The sequence below is a fragment of the Colias croceus genome, chromosome 16 (genome assembly GCF_905220415.1).
Source record: "Colias croceus chromosome 16, ilColCroc2.1".
NCBI lineage: Eukaryota > Metazoa > Arthropoda > Insecta > Lepidoptera > Pieridae > Colias > Colias croceus.
The window spans coordinates 4,460,201-4,479,088 of NC_059552.1; the positions used below are offsets into that span (position 1 = coordinate 4,460,201).

Below are 18,888 nucleotides of genomic sequence, written 5' to 3' on the forward strand. Positions count from 1 at the left end.
CCTGGGGCTATAAGCGCTTCATAAAAGTTTATTGACATCACACAGTAATTATTCTTTATTTTTATTTTTTGATTGGTATCATATTCTTTTATCAGATTACCTATACATTACTACTTACGTGGTAACTACCTACATATACATATATTTAGTAATCTCTGCTAAAACTATTAGGAATAGGTTATAGGGTAAAGGAGTGTATTGTGTCCGGACTATTTTTCCAGAGGAGAGGCATTATGTACTTTAATTATCATCTTGGTGGTTAATGGTTTTATATTAATGTATTTAACTAACATATTGTATAACAGTATATGTAAGTAATTTCCAAAAAGATATTATGGAAAAAATGTACTTACTTCAAAAGGGTTTTTAAAGGGGTGGTTCCTATTTCACAGGTTTTGTTTATTTTAGTAACTATTAAAGTAACAAGTACTTACTTACCTACACAGGAAAATTAAATATAACACACAAAATAGCTTTTAAATAAAACAACAACATTCACAAAATCATTTATTTGATAGAAGAATTCGCAAGTCAGATCACATCGGAAGTTTTAGTTACAGGCAGGATATCACATTGAACATTTATAATAGGTACAGCTCACAAGAACATACAATCTCGCTCGACAGTGAAACAATAATTTTACAATAAACATTTATATTATGATAGGTCGAAGAATATTATATAGAAGAATATAATATTATAGCTTCTAGATTATCTACCACTGCTAATTCACTATTTAAAAACCAAAATTGAACACAATAATTAGTTTAAAGGTGCAGTACCTAGTAGGTAAACATTTCTTGTTATATTTGGTGATAGCATTGACTTCTTATTTAACAAAATATTTTGGTTAAATTTGAAAATAATGCTTCTTCATAAATAAAAATGTTCTTTCCGAAGACTACCTACCAGAAAGTAAAAATCTCGTCATATAAAAATTCTTAGGGATACTTTTTATTAAAATTGCCATCAAAAAGTATACGTAAAAGTTAAAGTTTCAATACTGCAGTCATTTTATATATTATGTACAAATTAAATGATAATTTTATATAATATATACTCGGTATATAAATGTTTTAAGATAACTATAAAATAAATTAGATTGGGATATAAGTACTTAGACAAAATAGCTTCATTACAGACAACTTAACACTTATTTACATCAATTGTTAAAATGTTTGTTTTTAATTCCATCATCGACTATAACTTACAACATTTATTTTAAGTTCTACATTTTCGTATAATCCAAAATACACTGATATGGGTCTTCAAGATATTTCGCTACGTTTAATGCTACTATACACAATATAGAAGATAAATACTAAGCGTTTTTTAATTACGAATACATCAGTGGGTATCACAACGTCTATAAGGAAAATAGGAAGACACTAATCTAAACTATTTGGTAAAGGATATAGGTATAATAATATAAATTAAATATATTTGTGTCTGCTTTTGCGCGTTCGTGGTAGGTACCTACAACACAGAGTTTATCTAATAATTCCATATTATACAATCTTATGATTTGAGATCGCAAGCTTTCCTTCGCTCTGCAGAATATTGATTACCGTAGCTCAAATTCGGCATACAAACTTTACATAACTCGACATTTAACTTCACAGGTCACGTGTATACGCTTAAAATGTAAGCTAACATCACTATTCAATCCCGGATTACCAATAATACAAAACAGATCATCTCTATCCTATCTAGAAATGCTTGCAGTATCATAATTATTAATTATCATATTGCAAGCGCACCACTCTTAAAATGAATAATATATTTTCCATCCGGACGTTCTTTATTTTCCTCCCAGTATTTCATTTAGTTACCCGCGTGTCTCAAACCAACCCTCACTGCCAACACGTACTGCAGTTGATCTCGAAAATGGCGGCAAATGTTTAGCAATTAGCGCTTTGTAAAGGGATTGTTGCGGGCGTGTGTGCGTGCGGCAGCGGCCGCTGTCTGCGTGCAGTTGCATAGAGCGTCGAACATACGCAGCATGAAACCGCGGGCTCGACCGAACCGCCGTTTGAGGTTGTCTGAAAAAGATAATAATTTCAAATGAAACTACATATTAATTACCCTCATAGTAAGGCTTTGTTCCGGCAGTGGTAGTAGCCTCCAATCGCGCTTAAGTAAAATGTAAAATCGCTGTTAAATACTTAGATAGTAGCACAAACGAGATTTTAGGGTGCCGTGTGAATTTTAAAATTTAGGACTAAAATTACCAACTAGCTCAAAAAATAAATTGATTGATTTATGTAATCCGATTTAGCCTCAAATTATTGGAGACTATTATTTTCATATTATTTGGCTAGGCTGACTACCTATATGCTACGTGTAAGTAGTCGAGAACCTACGTATTGTGAGTAACCTTACAACACAAAGTTAAAATGAAACTTTAGAATATGCATTATGCATATTTCATAGTAAAAATTCCAATACGCCGGATAATATCGTATACTTTTTAAAACAACAGACCTGCATACATTACGGCATGTACACTGACCCAGATTTATTATGCCTCAAAGAAAATATAAATTCTAAATACATTTTAAAATAATGGTCGATTTATGTGGCTGTACACTGCACTAAATCCCCTGGTTTACAGTTTAACACGCGAACAATAAATCACGGTTTAACGGTGCGATATCGCGAAAAGCTCCACAAACGTAATAAAAGAATGAACGTGCCGGGCTTGATAGTAAAAAAGAGAAGTACTGTCGTGTCTACCTTCAATTTAATTAGGGTTGAAGTTTGTCTCATTTGAGCACCTCCCTACCGCCCTCCGCCCAAGTATCTCCCCTAGCGGCTAGCGGAGCTTTAAAGTGAATGAAATGGCTACGACGCGTAACGATGTAGACGTACAGCTACAGTATTGAGCTTTATGAGTCTAGAGTTTACACTTTACATTGTATCTTTAGGTTATTATGAATAATTATTTAGCTGGCTATGTAGCCAGCTAAATAATTATTCAAAATATGATTTATTTATTTGAGCATAATGCCATTGAAAATAATTATATTACGAATAAAATTTTGTAATGCCACAAATAATAGTAGATAGGTAAAGGTTTAGATAATAGGTTGCCTGCCTTAGATTTTCCATAAATAATTTATATATTTTTGCATAAATAATTTATTTGTCAATGAAGATAGAACAATCAGAAACTAAAATTATTTTATTTTATTTAGATTTCTATGCTATTAACATTATCTATGTAGGTATTTACATTCAAATATAAGTCAAAATTACCTAATACGTACTTTTAAATAGTGAATTAATGTATATTCGTACAATGAACTTAAATTGAACTGAAACAGTTACGTAGGTAATAAGTCCGAGTGTATATTTACATAACTACCTTCCTAGTTCCTAGTAGAGTTTAGCATAATTATACATGCACATTCTCGTCAGTTCACGTTACGCGACACGTTAGTTGCTCATGCAGGTAAATAATATGCAAAATCAATATATTCTAAAGGCAAATAAACCTCTGCTTTCATCGCTCAGGGGCGGATTACACGTAGGGAGGCTACGGAGCTTCGATCGATGCGAATTGCGAACGTATTGTGCGAGCAAAAGCCCAGACAACATAAGTGCATTCGTTATTGATATTTCAGTATTATTTACATCATTAATTGTGCAAAATTTTAATGAGCGAGCCGCTACATAATTGACATTAATGACCATATATAATAGCACATATTATGAAGTAAAGTACCTATTAATTAATTCGTAGATTTTGCAAATAGGTACATAGTGGAATTAGTCCTTCGTTCTTTTTTCAAACCTCATAGATTGAGCAGAAAGATTCGAAAACAAAGTAAAACTCAAAAAAATCTTATTTATAGTGAATCATCTAACCACAGTGACAAAATTATGAATAAATTATTTCTAGCTGGCCTATTTTGATCAATAAATTTGTCTCTGTGGTCTGCGGTTATCGTATTCAGAGGTATTCAGATTCTGTTTTCGGATGATAATGAGCGTAAATTGACATGACATGATCACGTTATATATTATCAATTATTAATTATTATGCATAACAAATTTCTACATTGGTCATAGAATCAAACCTACATGGAACTTCCCGTGAACACAAGGTATTGAGAAAGAGATACTTAAAGGTAAAATTACCAAAAGCATAAAGTTACAATTACCTACAACATAATATAAGTAAAATAGGTTTGTACGGAGCCCTCGGTGCGCGAGTCCGACTCGCACTTAGCCGGTTTTATTTTAATAAACCGTCCTCATATTTTCTAAATATTATTTTGCACAGTTACTATAATTACTTATTCAGTTCGGCTTGCTTTGTAACATTTATTATTTAAGCTTCAAACAAAGTAGGTATAATTTATCCAACTAACTTTTTGTGTCCCCAAAAAAGTAAAGCCACAAAAAACATTGTAGTTACCTCGCAAAACAATGCACTGTCAAGGTTACTAAATATTATTATCACAACCAAATCACAACTCACAAGCCAAGGCCCTCATGTCATCTCGATAAAGATGACAAATAATCCGCATATTTACAGGTAGCTCGTGATTTTCTTATCTATTGTTCACGAAATTAATACTTGCCTCGTGTGAGTAAACACATAGCAATGACGTCATCAAACAATCATGTCGCTTTACTTCGCTCTGTTATTTTTAACTCACAATACAATTGAGTACTTCCTTCATTACTTTAAATAAACGGTTTAAACGTGGTTACTGGTTGCCTTTACGATGCACTATTGTTACCTATAATAGGCTACAGGTATTTAATTAAGTAGTATCAATTAATGATAGGTCGACAATCATGTCAATGCCTTCTTTATCATGCGACATTTCATAGAATTGGTAGTTACTTACTAGGTAGTAGGTAATAGATTTTATGCAATATTATTTCAACATAAATAAACGCGCAATTAGTACCTACATTCATCAGACCTCAAATTTAATTTGTATCTTACAGCTGATAGAGATGGCTAATAAGGTGGGTAGGCAGGTATCTACTATTAAAAGATAACTATTTTTATCGGTACACTTTCAGTGTGGAGAAGAAAAATTACTAATTTGATTACCTAATATTAGGTATATTATGATTTTCTTTATGTGGGAAAGTAGCGTACCTATATTCCTAATTTTGCAATTAATTTTACATTAGGTAATCTTAAGTATGTATGTGCTGAGAGAGCTGTCCTCTAGCTACTTACCTATGTGATATGTCAACAAGTTAATTTATTTTAAAGAAATTAAATCAATTATAAAAGGAAACATAACTGAATGTCAATTTGATATTGTTATCTATTTCTTAAATAAAAACATTTATTAAATTAAAAATGATGCCCGATGGTTTATTCCTTTTTAAAGTTCTCTACATAATTTACGGAACCCTCATATCAGTACGGTTATGAATATTTTAGTTCCGGAACATAAAAGGTCCATTTTCGTGTGACCTTATTGTTCGAAAGGGCACCTATTTTGAATAAGCACGAATGCCATCCGTTCTTATTTCTTTGAAGACTTTTGTTCATAAGAAGGGTGGAACGTATCATGACCTATTTTTGTTGGTACATCTAAACACAAAAATATCGAAATGCTTTGTATTAAAGTTCCTACAACTAGAATGATGGATTAATCCATTCATTGGTAAATTATGAATTTCTCATTTAACGAATTATAAGTAATAAGTAATGTGTTACTATTACGTATATTACGTATTTATTTTAATTCATAGGTAGGTATACATCTTATTCCTATTACATCTTATTTCATATTCTCAAAGTTAAAGAACGATAAAAGATTACCAAAGTTTTAAGAGGCCATACAAAATGAGAGAGCTATTGACAAAAACAAAGTACAAAGCGCAGCTTTGTTCATGACAAATTGAATAACTTTTAAGTAATTTAGAACTTACAACAAAAAAAAATGTAAATATGCGTAATGATTATGTCTATTGTAAGGTCTATTGTAGTTACATAGTAATAATTGTATTGGGTAATGTATAGAGTATTTATGTATTAGAGTATTCCTGAACGATCGATTATATGTAGTTTATACGGTTATAAAAATATAATAAAGATATGTAGTTAGGTATGTAGTTATAATAAAACTGTAAATGGATCAACTTGTTTAGATTCAGGTTGTAGTATGCAAGACTAGATTTTGAGATGCTGACTTCGGCTAGACAGACGTCTATAAGTCGTGGGTTCAAATCGTATGTAGGTAATATAATTAATCACGTTATCTTTATCAATATTTAAATCTTGCATCACTGTCTTATACAATTTCATTTTTGTTTTATGTTACACGTTCTACAACTCAAAAAAATATGGGCACTAGAAAAAAAAAAATTCAAAAAATATTAGACAGAATAAAGTGAGTGATATAAGAAAGTTTTCAAGGTAAAGAAGATGCGAAATTTTACTTTCTAAAAAACTTTTCTACGCCTAATGCCATACAAAAGCCATGCAAATACCATCGCAAAGGCCCTCGCGCATGTTATCGCGAATGCCTTCGCGAATGCCATCGCGAATGCCTTCGCGAAAGCCATCGCGAATGCCATCGCGAAAGCCATCGCGAATGCCATCGCGAAAGCCATCGCGAATGCCATCGCGAATGCCATCGCGAATGCCTTCGCTAATGCCATCGCGAAAGCTATCAGGAATGCCATCGCGAATGCCTTCGCGAATGCCATCGCGAAATCCAACGCGAATGCCATCTACAAGGATATTGTATGGGATTTGCTGTCTACAAGTTAATAAAGAATAGATTTTATTTTAATTAGATAATTTACTCACTTGATCCAAGCTCTTGTGATTCCTGAAACAATAAGAAATTTGTGTTACTATTAGTATGACTACAAAAAAATGGTTACAAAATTGGACGATGCAAAAGCCAGCAATAGAAAAAAACTATAAACAAATGTAGGTACCAATACCACTATAGAGTTTATTATATTGAAGTTTATTAATTATAGGTAAGAAAGTATACTCTAAGGGCGGCCGTACACGGACCGCTCGAGCAGTTAACGGCTGAGCGACGTACACGGACGGCTCGAGCGGTCGGTCGTTGACGGCTCGAGCCGTCGGTTCTTGACTGCTCGAGCCGTCGCTACCAACCGCTCGAGCTGTTGATTTTTTGACTAGTCGCGTCATTGATTTTCAGGGGGAGAGGAAGCCGTCGACGGCTCTAGCGCAGTCAACGGCTCGAGCAGTCCGTGTATGCCTCACGACCGCTCGCGAGCCGTCAACGGCACGATGGAATTTCGTCATGCAGTTGACGGCTTGAAGCGGTCGCGACGGCTCGAGCCGTCACGTGTACGGCGGTGAATGAATGTTCATAGTTCACCGTGCGGTCGCGGCTTCAAGCGGTCGGTCTCAACTGCTTGAAGCGGTCCGTGTACGGCCGCCCTAAGATTATGTACCTACATTAAATAAAAGGATTTTCCAATTTATTTATCAAAGAAAATTATTATGAAAAGAAATCTTATTTAGCATCGTTTGAAGTCACGAACATGCGAGAAAATAACATGTAATTACAATAATCGTATTCAGGTCGTCCTAGGTTATCGCCTTAGGACTTATCTATTTATTATAACCCAAGTTTCCTTTTCTATAAGGTTGTTGGAATTTTAATGAAAAGACTTGGAATAAATTATTCGTTTATGAGCATAGATCGTCGATATCATTACAATTTCAAGAAGACTCAAGCAAAAAACTCGCTAGAGGGAGGTATTTATGTAAGAGTGTACCTATAGACTATAGAGCTCGAAATAGATGAGAATAATTGGGTATAATTAAACGAATAGGTAAATGTACTATTTCTAAACATTCAAAATAGGTACAAGCACCTCAGAACAATATGTATACTAAATATAATATCCTACAAAATAGATAGGTACCTACAGTACTTTTGAAAGTAACGGAAAATATGTTTTGTTTTTGATCAGTCTATTTATAGATATTATGCAGTTGTACATTATTATCAGATCGAAAATACTAATCTCATGAACATCAATATTGTGTTACAAAAACTTATCGCTTATTTGTCCAATATAAGATATCTGCTTATAGATATGGATCAAATTATGCAATACATTATACATGGATAAAGATAACATCTACCCACACTTGTTGAAAACAAAAACATATTGCAAATGATGATCAAAACATCCGAACATTATATTTTGTTCCCAACAGCTGTTTATAATAAAACTGGCGAATGAAGAGTATTGATCTGCTGTCAAAAGACTCAAAGAGTGATGGAGGTAATTTACGTGCGCGAAAATAGATTAAACATGCAAAATAGTTTTAACTTATTTACATATTTTCGACCTAAGTCGGATATTCTAGGGATCTAGTATCAAGAAGCGGTTGCGTTCTATTGCAAATCTACAATGAACTTACCGCCCTATCACATCCACTTTCCTTACGGGGATAAATATACATTGATACTTACAAATTTGCTTCTTTCTTTCTCTTTATGTTTTATTTCTGCCTCTTTCTTTGCTTGCTGAATCAGTTGATCTACGAATTCAGAGGCCTGCCGAAGTTTCTCCGGATCACTCTTGAATTCAGCTATTCGTTCAGCCAGCGCTGAATTATCGCTGTCTTCCTTCATCTTTACGCTGTCTGGGACTCGGTTCACAGGTGGCTCTTCTCACTAACGCACTTAAATTTCAAAAGCGTCACTGAACACAGATACAGTCAGATTCCTTAGAGCGAGCACAACATTCCAACACCGTTTTTATTGGTCATTATTTTAGTTTCTTTAATAACTCGTGAAGTACGTCGGCGCTGAGGGAGGGTGTGGGTATGTCATTATTCTCGATAAGTCGGAGGTTCGAGACTCCGATGCGTGTGGAGTGAGTAATGATGTTGGAAGCACTGGCGACCGGGCGTACCGCGTAATTTCGCTCATGCGCCGACCGCCGCGGTCGCCTATCGTAAATTTGTAGCTATGGTTCAACAGATTAATCCTAATCACTAGCGATGAACGCTCTTGAGCTCTTGTCTCGAACGCGGTCTAATAACCGTTCGATGTTATCAGCATAAGCCCCTTATCGCATTTTGGATTTGCGAATTGTGGATAATTGAAAGCTATACTTTACATGTCGCAATGAAAGAAAGCGATAGGGTAAATGCTAGAATAATAAAAAACAATTGTGTTAGCGCACCGACGTCTGGCTCGTATAATTTTGATTATTTTTTGCAACATCAAAATATAACATTCCGTAGCGGTCTCTGGGTCTATGTACCCATCATCTCATACATAGACCCAGAGTAGGTAGAGATAGAAATACCTAGAGTAGGTAAAAAAGTAATTAGTAAAATAGATAAACAACAGATTTCTTTTAAGATATTATGTTGTAGACTATTTGTCACACACTAAATTTAATGCAGCCATCTAATTAGTGATACCTATTGAAAACTATTGCTCAAGGATGAAATGCAGTCAGAAGAAAATGTGTTATACATAATGTATGGAGTGCGAATGTAAGCACGTCTGATATTTCACAATTCTTGCCTTGACATTATGGAAATTAAATACGATCGAATAAGAGAATCTCCACAAAGGAAATATTACAAGAATCTTAGTTAATAATATTTTGTGTAGCTAGGTATTGGCGCGATATTCAATTTTTACAACAGCTCTACATTTTGCATATTCATAAATCGTTGAAGGCAAAGTTTATTTAGGTACTGTTTTTTTTCATATTTCTAAGCTACTCACATAGTTGTCTAAAAGAAGCGTAAAAGAGCTAATTTTTTTTTCTTAGTACACAAATGAAACACTACGTAAACTATTATTTAACGGACAACGGTTAAGGGACAACTCGTGACCGCTCGTTCAAATATCAAGGTTAAAGTTATGTGTACAATATTTGAAAAAGTAGTTATACCACAGAGTTATACTGTTGTATTACTATTCAGTACTGATATTTATATTATTAAAGTAACTAAAGGAAAGTAACTAACTACCTCTTGCGTTGTTGTAAAAAAAATTACAAGCAAATTTCAAAAGCATAATTTAATAACATTCATAAATATTCAAAAACTAAAACTATTTCTTCGGAGGAGACGACGAGGGTGGGCATTGCGGGGAATGTCGATCAGATTTAGTTGCGGCCACAACTGGTTTTGGTGGAGGATCGTCAACGTACTCGTAATAACAGTGCCCATCCCACCACCAGGGCTGTCCGGGAGTTGGCGGTTGGTTGAAGCAAATCTGAAAGAAAATCATCAATATAATATGTACTCTTATTAAAGTCTGTCTGTCTGTCTGTATGTGAAGACATCACCTGAAATCTACCGGTTCGATTTCGATGAAACTTGGTATAATTATACCTTATTATCCTGGGCGTAAAATAGGATACTTTTTATCCTGAAAAAATACGTAGAAAAAAAATTAAACTTAATTTTTCAGTTTTATCCATAGACGTTGTTCTGTAGAACCGCGAACACACGTTGCGTATTATTATAGGTCGAGCCGTATTTGGTCTTTATAAAAGATATTTATAAGATGTCATTGTCAGAGTTACTCAAAATGGAGAAATAAACCATCCACGCGAAGACCGACTACGCGCGGACGGAATATCGGGCGGAAGCTATAGTCCTTTCCACCTAAGATGATTTCTGTGACACATTGATTTTTGACACGTGCAGAGATGTCTTTACTGAAATCGTATCAATTGTTTCCGATAATCGATAATATTTTATATGGAAATGAAATCGATTTGAATAAAGTATCAAAATTAGTTTTTTCGGCATTTCGCCAACAATTAACTAAGGAAACTTAGCAAACAACAGCAAAAAAAAAGTCAACAATAACAATAACAGAATACCACATAAAGTATCAATATAAAAATGCAACTTGTACCTATACAAGGCTGACTGGGCGCCGATTATATGTTTTCCAACTCTATGATTTTTCAACGATCCATTTCATGTACACGAATTGCGTAGGGTCATTGCGCCAGTTCGCGTCCACTTAGTGCAGTTGGAAAGTTTGAAGGAGAAAATAAAAATGTTCCAGAACAAATTTCAACGCAAAATTTATGTAACGTGTTCATTACATAGTCTATTATAAGATTTACTTTCAATTGTGTTGGAAATATCATGTGGTTTTTATTTATCTAGATAAATAGCAGAATTAGGCGTTTTACCCAGTTCGCGTCCAAAAATTCCAGTTTGCGTCCACCCGTGGACCAGTTCGCGTCCACCAGCTTAGAAAAATAATTAAGAGTGTATTGGGTGATATTTTATCAGATAAATGCAAATAAAAATTAGATTTTAATAAATTATTTATTTACGAATATAGTTATTTAATAAAAACCGGCCAAATTCGAGTGGAACTCGCACAATGAGGGTTCCGTATTAACCTGTTTTTTTTTTCATATGTTTTAACTGTAAATGATTATTTTTTCAATATCTCCCTTATTCGTGCTATAAGACGTTGCTTCGTACCAAACTTCAAGTGTCTGTGTTCACGTAAAGTACCCTGTAGGTTTTGATTCCCTTGCGAATGTCGAAATTTGCGAAAATTTGCAGCATAATTTGCAGCAGCATTATCTTTTCATCATAAATAGAACTAAAAATTAACAAAAAACAACGTTACGTTATGTAAATAAATAATAATCAGTTCTATTAAGATTACCTACACCTCTACCCTATTTTTTTAGTTTCTAATGAATTTTTTTTTTTTTGTTTATATTATTTTCTTAACCACAAACTTATTGACTCTCATTCTCAACGATACTAAGTAGTCTCATTCTTGGAATACCCATTTTAAAATGAAAAAATAGCATAAAAATTTGCTAATTTGAATGAAAATTTAAATTATCAACTTGTGGTCTTAGTAAAAAATTTACAATCTATTATAAATTACATATTTTAACAAACAATTCATTGCTACGTAATGAAAAACAATGTGGACGCAATATGTTCTATTGTTATGCACTATAGGTATAGTTTGCGCCCACCGTGGACGCAAAATGGAAGTTGTACAAATTCGGTGTAGTAATTCGCGTCCACCTTATTTTAGCTATTAATTGTAAAAGAAATAAGCTGATTTATAATCCATACTATTCCATGTTTTGTTAGCAAAGTAAAGAAACAGTTACATATTCAAAAATTCACATTTAACAATAAGATACTTACCGTCAAACGCGACGCTGCGCACTATTTTTTTTTTCAAAATCCCGCGCGTTTTAGCTCTCTCGTTTAATAGCCAAAATTAAATATTTTTTTTAAAAAGGATAGGCGGTGCGCAGGCATATTTTGAATAAGTGTGCATGTCTCTTATACATTGAGGTATTATCGGAAATTTTTCTTATTACAATTTTATATAAAGTATACTTATTTTCGTGAATTTTCTAAAAGATATCCGCAAAATGGACGCGAATAGGCAGGTGGACGCGAACAGGCGCAATGGCCCTAGGTATTATATTTTTGTGTTATTTTATTTTATTTTTCATTATATTAAACTAAACAATACTGTTTTTGATTTATAAGCTTAAGATGTTTCATTTTATATTTTTGTTAATAATGCCGCCATAAAATAAAAATATTATGCACTAAAATTATTTTGGCGTTTTAAACATAAAATACGTAATTCGGAACACGACGAAGTGTCACAGGAATCATCATAGGTGAAAAGGACTATAGTTATTAATATGTTCATTGAAATTGTTCATAGTAATCGATCATATACATATTATGTTCAAATACATAATTACAAATAACTCGTAACTAGTTACACCGAAAGATTTCTCTCTATTGAAATTCAATAGTTGCTCATTTACAACACTGAAACTTGAATACATGGAATGAATGGTTTCTAGATGTTATAGTGCTATAAGTGGCAAAACGATAGAGTGCATTCAAAAAACCTCCATACATAAAAACGACGAAATACTTACATCGTCCGATTTTAACGCAGCCCCTTTTTTACTTGGGTCATGACTGAGAGGAGGTCCGGCGGCGACAGGGGCAACTACAGGCGGCTTGACTGAATCAAATGCATTCCTCTCATAGTAATATTGACCAGAATATTTATAGTCCGGACATCTAGGTATTTCGGCGGGCGGAATAGTCCTAGGCGCAATGAAAGGCGGGAAACGATGGGGCAACGTATACTTCCTGCCCAGTAAAAAATCTCGTAATTTCTTTAATCCGTCGGATACATCTCTGTATTGTATTTTCTTCGACATTTTAAATTGGGATGTTTATAGCTATATATTGCTATTTAAAACCAAGTTTAAAACTGAACAAAACGTCAGTTGTATTTTTTTTTTATATTAATGTTTTGTTTATGGTATTTTATTTTTATGTCAAACAATTATGGAGTTTTCATTAATATCTACTTAATAATTAACTGCCTTCTGAGTTTTGCTAGTTTAATATTCATGGAATAAAATAAATAGTTAAACCTTTGTAAATAGCTATAAAAAGACGTCATATAGCTGAAGTAACTACTAGTCTAGAATACTAGAAGTCTGTAGTACTAGTAACTAGTCGCATTAGAAAAATACTTCGAGTATTAGATAACTCATTTATCGAGGAAGGCTTTCGCTATAATAAAGCTAAAATAAATTAAATGCCATCACGCGGCACGCCAATAGAAGCCTAATAAAATCAAACATAATATTTTAACGTTTTATGAAATTTTTATTATCTATAGTAGTATAGTAGGAAATTATAAAATATATTTATTTACAATTTTGTCAAATTCTTAAGTAATCAAAGTATAAAAATGTCAATTTAATCAGGATGTACAACATTTATAAATGAAACTATATTAAAAATGACGGCATTTTTTTGACTTCCTATCCTATTATTAACTTAATCTTAATCCTATGAAACTTATTATCCTACTACAGTTATAATAATAATATTGTATTTAATATAGGATGATACGCCATTAATTATAATCATCAACATATTTAATCATTTTTATACAGCTAATAAGTTAAATCTTCATGAAAAAGATTCACAACACTTTAGGAGAAAGATAAATAAGGCACATATGCACATATATAGTATAGTATCAAACCTTAAATTAAACATAAAAATAAAATATTTGATCTAACAATGGAGTTGTAATTTACGAAGTCTTTAATTTAGTCAAAAATGCGTTAATACCCAGTTGGTTCTTTTCTTGTTTCTCATTTTTAGTTTTGTTTTCTTTAGATTCGGCTTTCGGTTTTTTCTTTTTGTCAGCGCTTGGACTCTTTTGTTCAGTATCTGTAGGCACTTTTTTCTTTTTAACTTTTTTCTTCTCTGTACCTTCAGTTTCTGTCGACGGTTGCAAGAAAGGAGTTGGATCGTTCATAATCATAGCCATTTTGCTAAAGTAATTCCATAGAGCATCAACACACTTTTCTGGTTTCCCGCCATCAGCCGTTTCCCACAACAGACCATAGAGTCTAGGTTTTAATTTTTCTGTCGGTTTTTTCAGTTCCGACTCGAATTCATCTTCTAAATTTTTCAGTCTTGCTTTTTGTGTTTCAGGTGAGAGAGACAATACGTCGTCGTCGTCCATAGTTGCTTCCTGGAAATTAAGAATTTTATAAGATTAAAAAACAAGAATTATCAAAAAAATCAGTACTTTCATTACTATTTTTAATTAGTATTTTTATTATACAGAGACCCTAGTACCATATTTACAAGTCTATACAAATGAACATGACATAGCATTCTGATCAAAAAAGATATGTCGCTAATAATCAATTCCAAATTTTTTTCCACACTTTTGTATAGATATATATGGCTTCTTTTTCAACTCATTAAAAGTGATTTCTAAATTATGTTCCAAAACTTAATGTGTACACAAAAGCTTATGAAAAACATACCATATTATAATTTGTATAATTTAGTAAATTTGCACCATTTTTGTAGTAGGCAACAACCCAGGAACCAACATCTTTAGTGTTTTATTTGCAACTAGCACTTACCTCATCACTCAAGTACCCATGCGGCACAAACACCTCATTGTCCACTTCATATTCATCAGGCCCCTCCTCATTGTCGCTGCCCGCAGCGCTACCATCTATACTTTCACCCTCCTCCTCCTCCCATTCTTCGTCACTGTCTACTTCGTAGTCCAGTTGCTTCTGTAAATACAATAAGGCATGTGATTAAAGTAAAACTGGTATATTTATTTGTTCAATTACCCATTTAGGAAATTTTGAAAGCGTCACATAGATATGCATAGAAAAAAAGAGCGTGTGTGCCGAGCACACGTGTCAGATGTGAAACTTCTTTGGCAAAATTCAAAGATACCAAATTCGTCCGCCTTACCCCATGACGCGAACATGAAATTTGACTCCCAATAAAAACAAATGGTTCTTAAACAGTTACTTGAAAATTTTTCAAAGTAAGTATCAGATAATGGGGAACATAATATTTTTTTACTAAATTAATGCTATCTGTTACTAAACACCAACCCATCATATTCATTATTCGTTATACAAACACTTCTACTATAAAAGAACATACCTCATCCATTTTAAAAGGTTGTCTTGGATTAATATGTGCACTTTTCTTTCTCCAGGTACCCCAGTAAGGAGGACGTCGATTTTCATGGAAACTCAGCAACTTGGGCCTTAGCTTTTCTCTTACAACCGAGTCACATTCCAGAACCTCCCCAGCACCGTCTATTGGAGGCAACTCGTCTTCTGTAATTGTAAGAAATAATATGTAATACATAGTTGGCAAAATATTGAAATTGGAGCATAAATTCTATGTGTAATAAATAAAATAAAATGAAAGCATATACATTCTTTGTTTTAATAATAATATCTTTGCAATTTGATTGAATGACTAGCGCCTTCATTGAATGAATGAATATTAATATGTATGATGATTATGACAGGAATCTTATATTTTTAAAAGCAATGTACAACAACATGTTGTATTCCTCTTATATTAATATATAGATATGAGAACCAAGAACCTTAACTGAACATTTGAAAATTGAAGTATGAAAATATACAAATATTAAGCCAACTTAATAGAAACTTACCAATAATCATAACATCATCATCTTTCTCATCGAGTGGCCACGTCTTGCCACTACTTAATGGCTTTATATCACCATTTTTGATATTCTTTATGTACAGATCTTTTATATTTTGAGTCTGTAGGAAATTATCTAATGCTTGTTTTTTCTCATCCTCTAAAGTTACGCGAACAGCTGGTGCTAATCTCATGTCCGCCTTAATAGTGAAGTTCGACAACATATCATTTTTACTTAAACCAATTGTGGTTTGATCTTTTTCCGATTTTTGTTTCGGAACAAAAAAGCTCACAAATGCCTCTGCTGCCTTTTTCTTTTTCTGCTCTTGTTCTTGCTTTTCTTGTTCTAAAGCCTCTTGTTTCTTTCTTTTCTCTTCTTCACGAGCCTCCTTTTCTTTCTTTCTTAGCTCTTCCTTTTCTTCTTTTTCCTTCCGTTTCTGTTCCTCCTTTTCTTCTCTCAGTTCTAAAAAAGAATTTCAATTATTTTACAAGTAAAATAAAAATTAGAATATGGGTAAGCAGCATTTATAATTAATCATAAATTTTTCCATAATACTCAGTCAAAAATGCTTAATTTCTATATTATTGATTACTAGCTTTCCACCCGCGGCATCACCCGCGCAGTCAAAGAAAAACCCGCATAGTTCCCGTTCACGTGGGATTTCCGGAATAAACTTATCCTATGGGCTATGTCCCGGGGTAAAAAGTAGCCTATGTCCTATCTCGGGTATAAAATATCTCTATACCAAATTTTATGCAAATTGGTTCAGTAGTTAAGGTGTGATTGAGTAACAGACAGACAGATAGAGTTACTTTCGCATTTATAATATTAGGATGGATTGTATTTCCATCTAGCACAAATTAAATTCATTTCACTCAAAGGCAAGAATTTATAGTATATTTAAATAAATTATACAAACAAATATGATTCTCACTTTTTTCTAATTCTTTCTGCTTTTCCTTCTCTTCTCTCTCTTTCCTCTTCTGCTCCTCTTTTTCTTCCTTCTCTCGTTTCCTGGCCTCCTCCTTTTCTTCCCTTTCCTTTTTCTTTTGTTCCTCTTTTTCTTGCCTTATTCTAGCTCTTTCCTCTTTTTCCTGCTGTCTTTTCCTATCCCTTTCTTCTTTCTTTTTAGCAGATTCGAGTTTCTTTTGTGCCTGTGAATTAATAATAATATAAAGGTGCATTAAGTTATATTTTGTACTGTTATCTGTTAACTCTTGATGGACGTGTATTTATATAAATTATATTTTTAATAATACATAAGGATGAGGTTTCTCATAAATGGTATCTTTTTATTGAACAGATATTCACTGCTTTCATGTTAGAAATTAAAAACATCATTACAATTTTCAATGCACTCAGTAAATTTTTATTATTTGCCACAAATATTATGTAAAAAGGCAAAATAGGATGAAAAATATAGCAAAATAAATAGTTAATCTTAGCATTTATTTTCATGAACCAAAACTGTATAATATGCTTTCTTACCTGTTTGGGAGTGAGATTTGTGTTTGCAGATTCATTTAACGAGACATCCCCTTCACTTGCAACAACTGAAGAGCTTCTGGTGGTACGTTTAGGAGTATTAGGAGTAGAACTAACATCATCACTTGTACTTATTTGGGAAGTATTAAGGCTATTATTACTATTATTGACCTTATTCCGAGCTGTTCTTCTTGGTGTTACAGGACTTTTTTCCTTTGCTGTACTGTCAGATCCATCTTTCTTAGAATTTGTGTTACATTCAACCTCACTATTCTCTGAATCACTATTTTCTTCATTTTTTTCTACATCATTATTACTTTTTACACTTTCCACATCATCATCACATTTGGGTTCAATATCAGTGGGATCATTAGAGTCCTCCAATGATATTATATCTTGTTTATTTTCCCTACTATCTAATTTTTCATTTTTTAGTCCATCAGACTTTGGGTTTTTTGTTGATTTTTCAACTTTTTCAGATGGCTCTGTAGTTTCATTAAGATCTGCATCTTCTGTCTCGTCAACATCCATTTTCTCGACATCTGCAGTTGTTTCAGATTGAGAAGTATTATTTGCATTATGAACCAAATCATTGGCGGTTTCACTGTCGTTTTTGCCATTACAAACTCCCGTAACATTATTATTTAATACACTTTTCTTTTTTCTAGACGTTTTAGATTTATTAAGTTTCTTTTTCCACGCGGTATCTACTAATTTGACGAATGGATTGAGATGTTTCGGGTTATTCTCCACTTTTGTTCCTTCAGTATCCTTACTGTCATCATCACTGATCACGACTAACTCATTTGATATTTCATTTTCTTTGGTTATTTTACCAACTTTTGTGACTGGTTGCGGATCTGGCACCGAGAGTTTTCTCTTTCTTGTTTGCACTACATCAGTTTTAGGTGATACTTCAGTTAAAAGTTTAAATGGAAGCCGAGCTTGCTTCAGTTTTTTCTTGGACGGCGTCACTTCTTCATTTTCAGGTGATTTTTGAGGTTTCATAGTGCGCAAAAAACAGACCGTACACTATGCAAATAAAATAATAATTAACTGCTTTATAAACAGTTTACCCAATCACATTGCTTTTTGTTATTTAGATCTATTCAACAATGAACACATTCGCATTTCTCAATAGCAAAGTTTTTGGTTTTGACAGTGGCGCCGAAAGGGCGGGAGATTGAGGATTCGTTCAGAAATAGGTAGTGTTACTGTCTTACATAGGTATTATTTCAAAACACTATAAGCAACCAGTGCAAACTTAGCACCCCATCTATGGAATTTTGGGTCGAAAATGACCTTGATCGTTAGGTCCCCGTTAGGTCCTTTAAGGTCCCACAATTTTTTCGTTAGGTCCCCTTTAGTTTTTTTTTAAATAATTTTTTAA

General features: G+C 33.2%; 3 protein-coding genes across 3 annotated transcripts; all 3 read right to left on the minus strand.

The window, feature by feature from the left end:
- Window positions 1-494: 494 nt before the first annotated feature.
- LOC123698464 lies at window positions 495-8,941 on the minus strand. Its single transcript, XM_045645098.1, has 3 exons — window positions 8,454-8,941; window positions 6,794-6,815; window positions 495-2,042 (listed from the first exon to the last, which is right to left on the minus strand). The coding sequence occupies exons 1-3, from the start codon at window positions 8,613-8,615 to the stop codon at window positions 1,909-1,911; spliced, it is 318 nt and encodes a 105-aa protein (XP_045501054.1). The 5' UTR covers window positions 8,616-8,941; the 3' UTR covers window positions 495-1,908.
- Window positions 8,942-10,010: 1,069 nt separating this feature from the next.
- On the minus strand, window positions 10,011-13,546 carry LOC123698466. The gene is made up of 2 exons (XM_045645100.1): window positions 12,916-13,546; window positions 10,011-10,223 (listed from the first exon to the last, which is right to left on the minus strand). The coding sequence occupies exons 1-2, from the start codon at window positions 13,204-13,206 to the stop codon at window positions 10,059-10,061; spliced, it is 456 nt and encodes a 151-aa protein (XP_045501056.1). The 5' UTR covers window positions 13,207-13,546; the 3' UTR covers window positions 10,011-10,058.
- Window positions 13,547-13,746: 200 nt separating this feature from the next.
- LOC123698465 (chromatin assembly factor 1 subunit A-like) lies at window positions 13,747-18,641 on the minus strand. The gene is made up of 6 exons (XM_045645099.1): window positions 17,502-18,641; window positions 16,948-17,167; window positions 16,020-16,475; window positions 15,494-15,672; window positions 14,950-15,108; window positions 13,747-14,546 (listed from the first exon to the last, which is right to left on the minus strand). Exons 1-6 carry the CDS (start codon window positions 18,504-18,506, stop codon window positions 14,100-14,102), a joined length of 2,466 nt encoding a protein of 821 aa, XP_045501055.1. The 5' UTR covers window positions 18,507-18,641; the 3' UTR covers window positions 13,747-14,099.
- Between the last annotated feature and the right edge of the window lie 247 nt (window positions 18,642-18,888).

Excerpts from the sequence above, each read along its gene's own strand:
- LOC123698466 (XM_045645100.1), bottom strand. The coding sequence starts at position 13,206 with ATGTCGAAGAAAATACAATACAGAGATGTATCCGACGGATTAAAGAAA. Across the intron at positions 10,224-12,915 it reads CTGCGTTAAAATCGGACGAT|ATTTGCTTCAACCAACCGCC; the intron begins GTAAGTATTTCG and ends ATTTTCTTTCAG.
- LOC123698465 (XM_045645099.1), bottom strand. The coding sequence starts at position 18,506 with ATGAAACCTCAAAAATCACCTGAAAATGAAGAAGTGACGCCGTCCAAG. Across the intron at positions 16,476-16,947 it reads GCAGAAAGAATTAGAAAAAA|AACTGAGAGAAGAAAAGGAG; the intron begins GTGAGAATCATA and ends ATTCTTTTTTAG. Across the intron at positions 15,673-16,019 it reads TGATGATGTTATGATTATTG|AAGACGAGTTGCCTCCAATA; the intron begins GTAAGTTTCTAT and ends TTACAATTACAG.
- LOC123698464 (XM_045645098.1), bottom strand. The coding sequence starts at position 8,615 with ATGAAGGAAGACAGCGATAATTCAGCGCTGGCTGAACGAATAGCTGAA. Across the intron at positions 6,816-8,453 it reads AGAAAGAAAGAAGCAAATTT|GAATCACAAGAGCTTGGATC; the intron begins GTAAGTATCAAT and ends TTATTGTTTCAG. Across the intron at positions 2,043-6,793 it reads ATCACAAGAGCTTGGATCAA|ACAACCTCAAACGGCGGTTC; the intron begins GTGAGTAAATTA and ends TATCTTTTTCAG.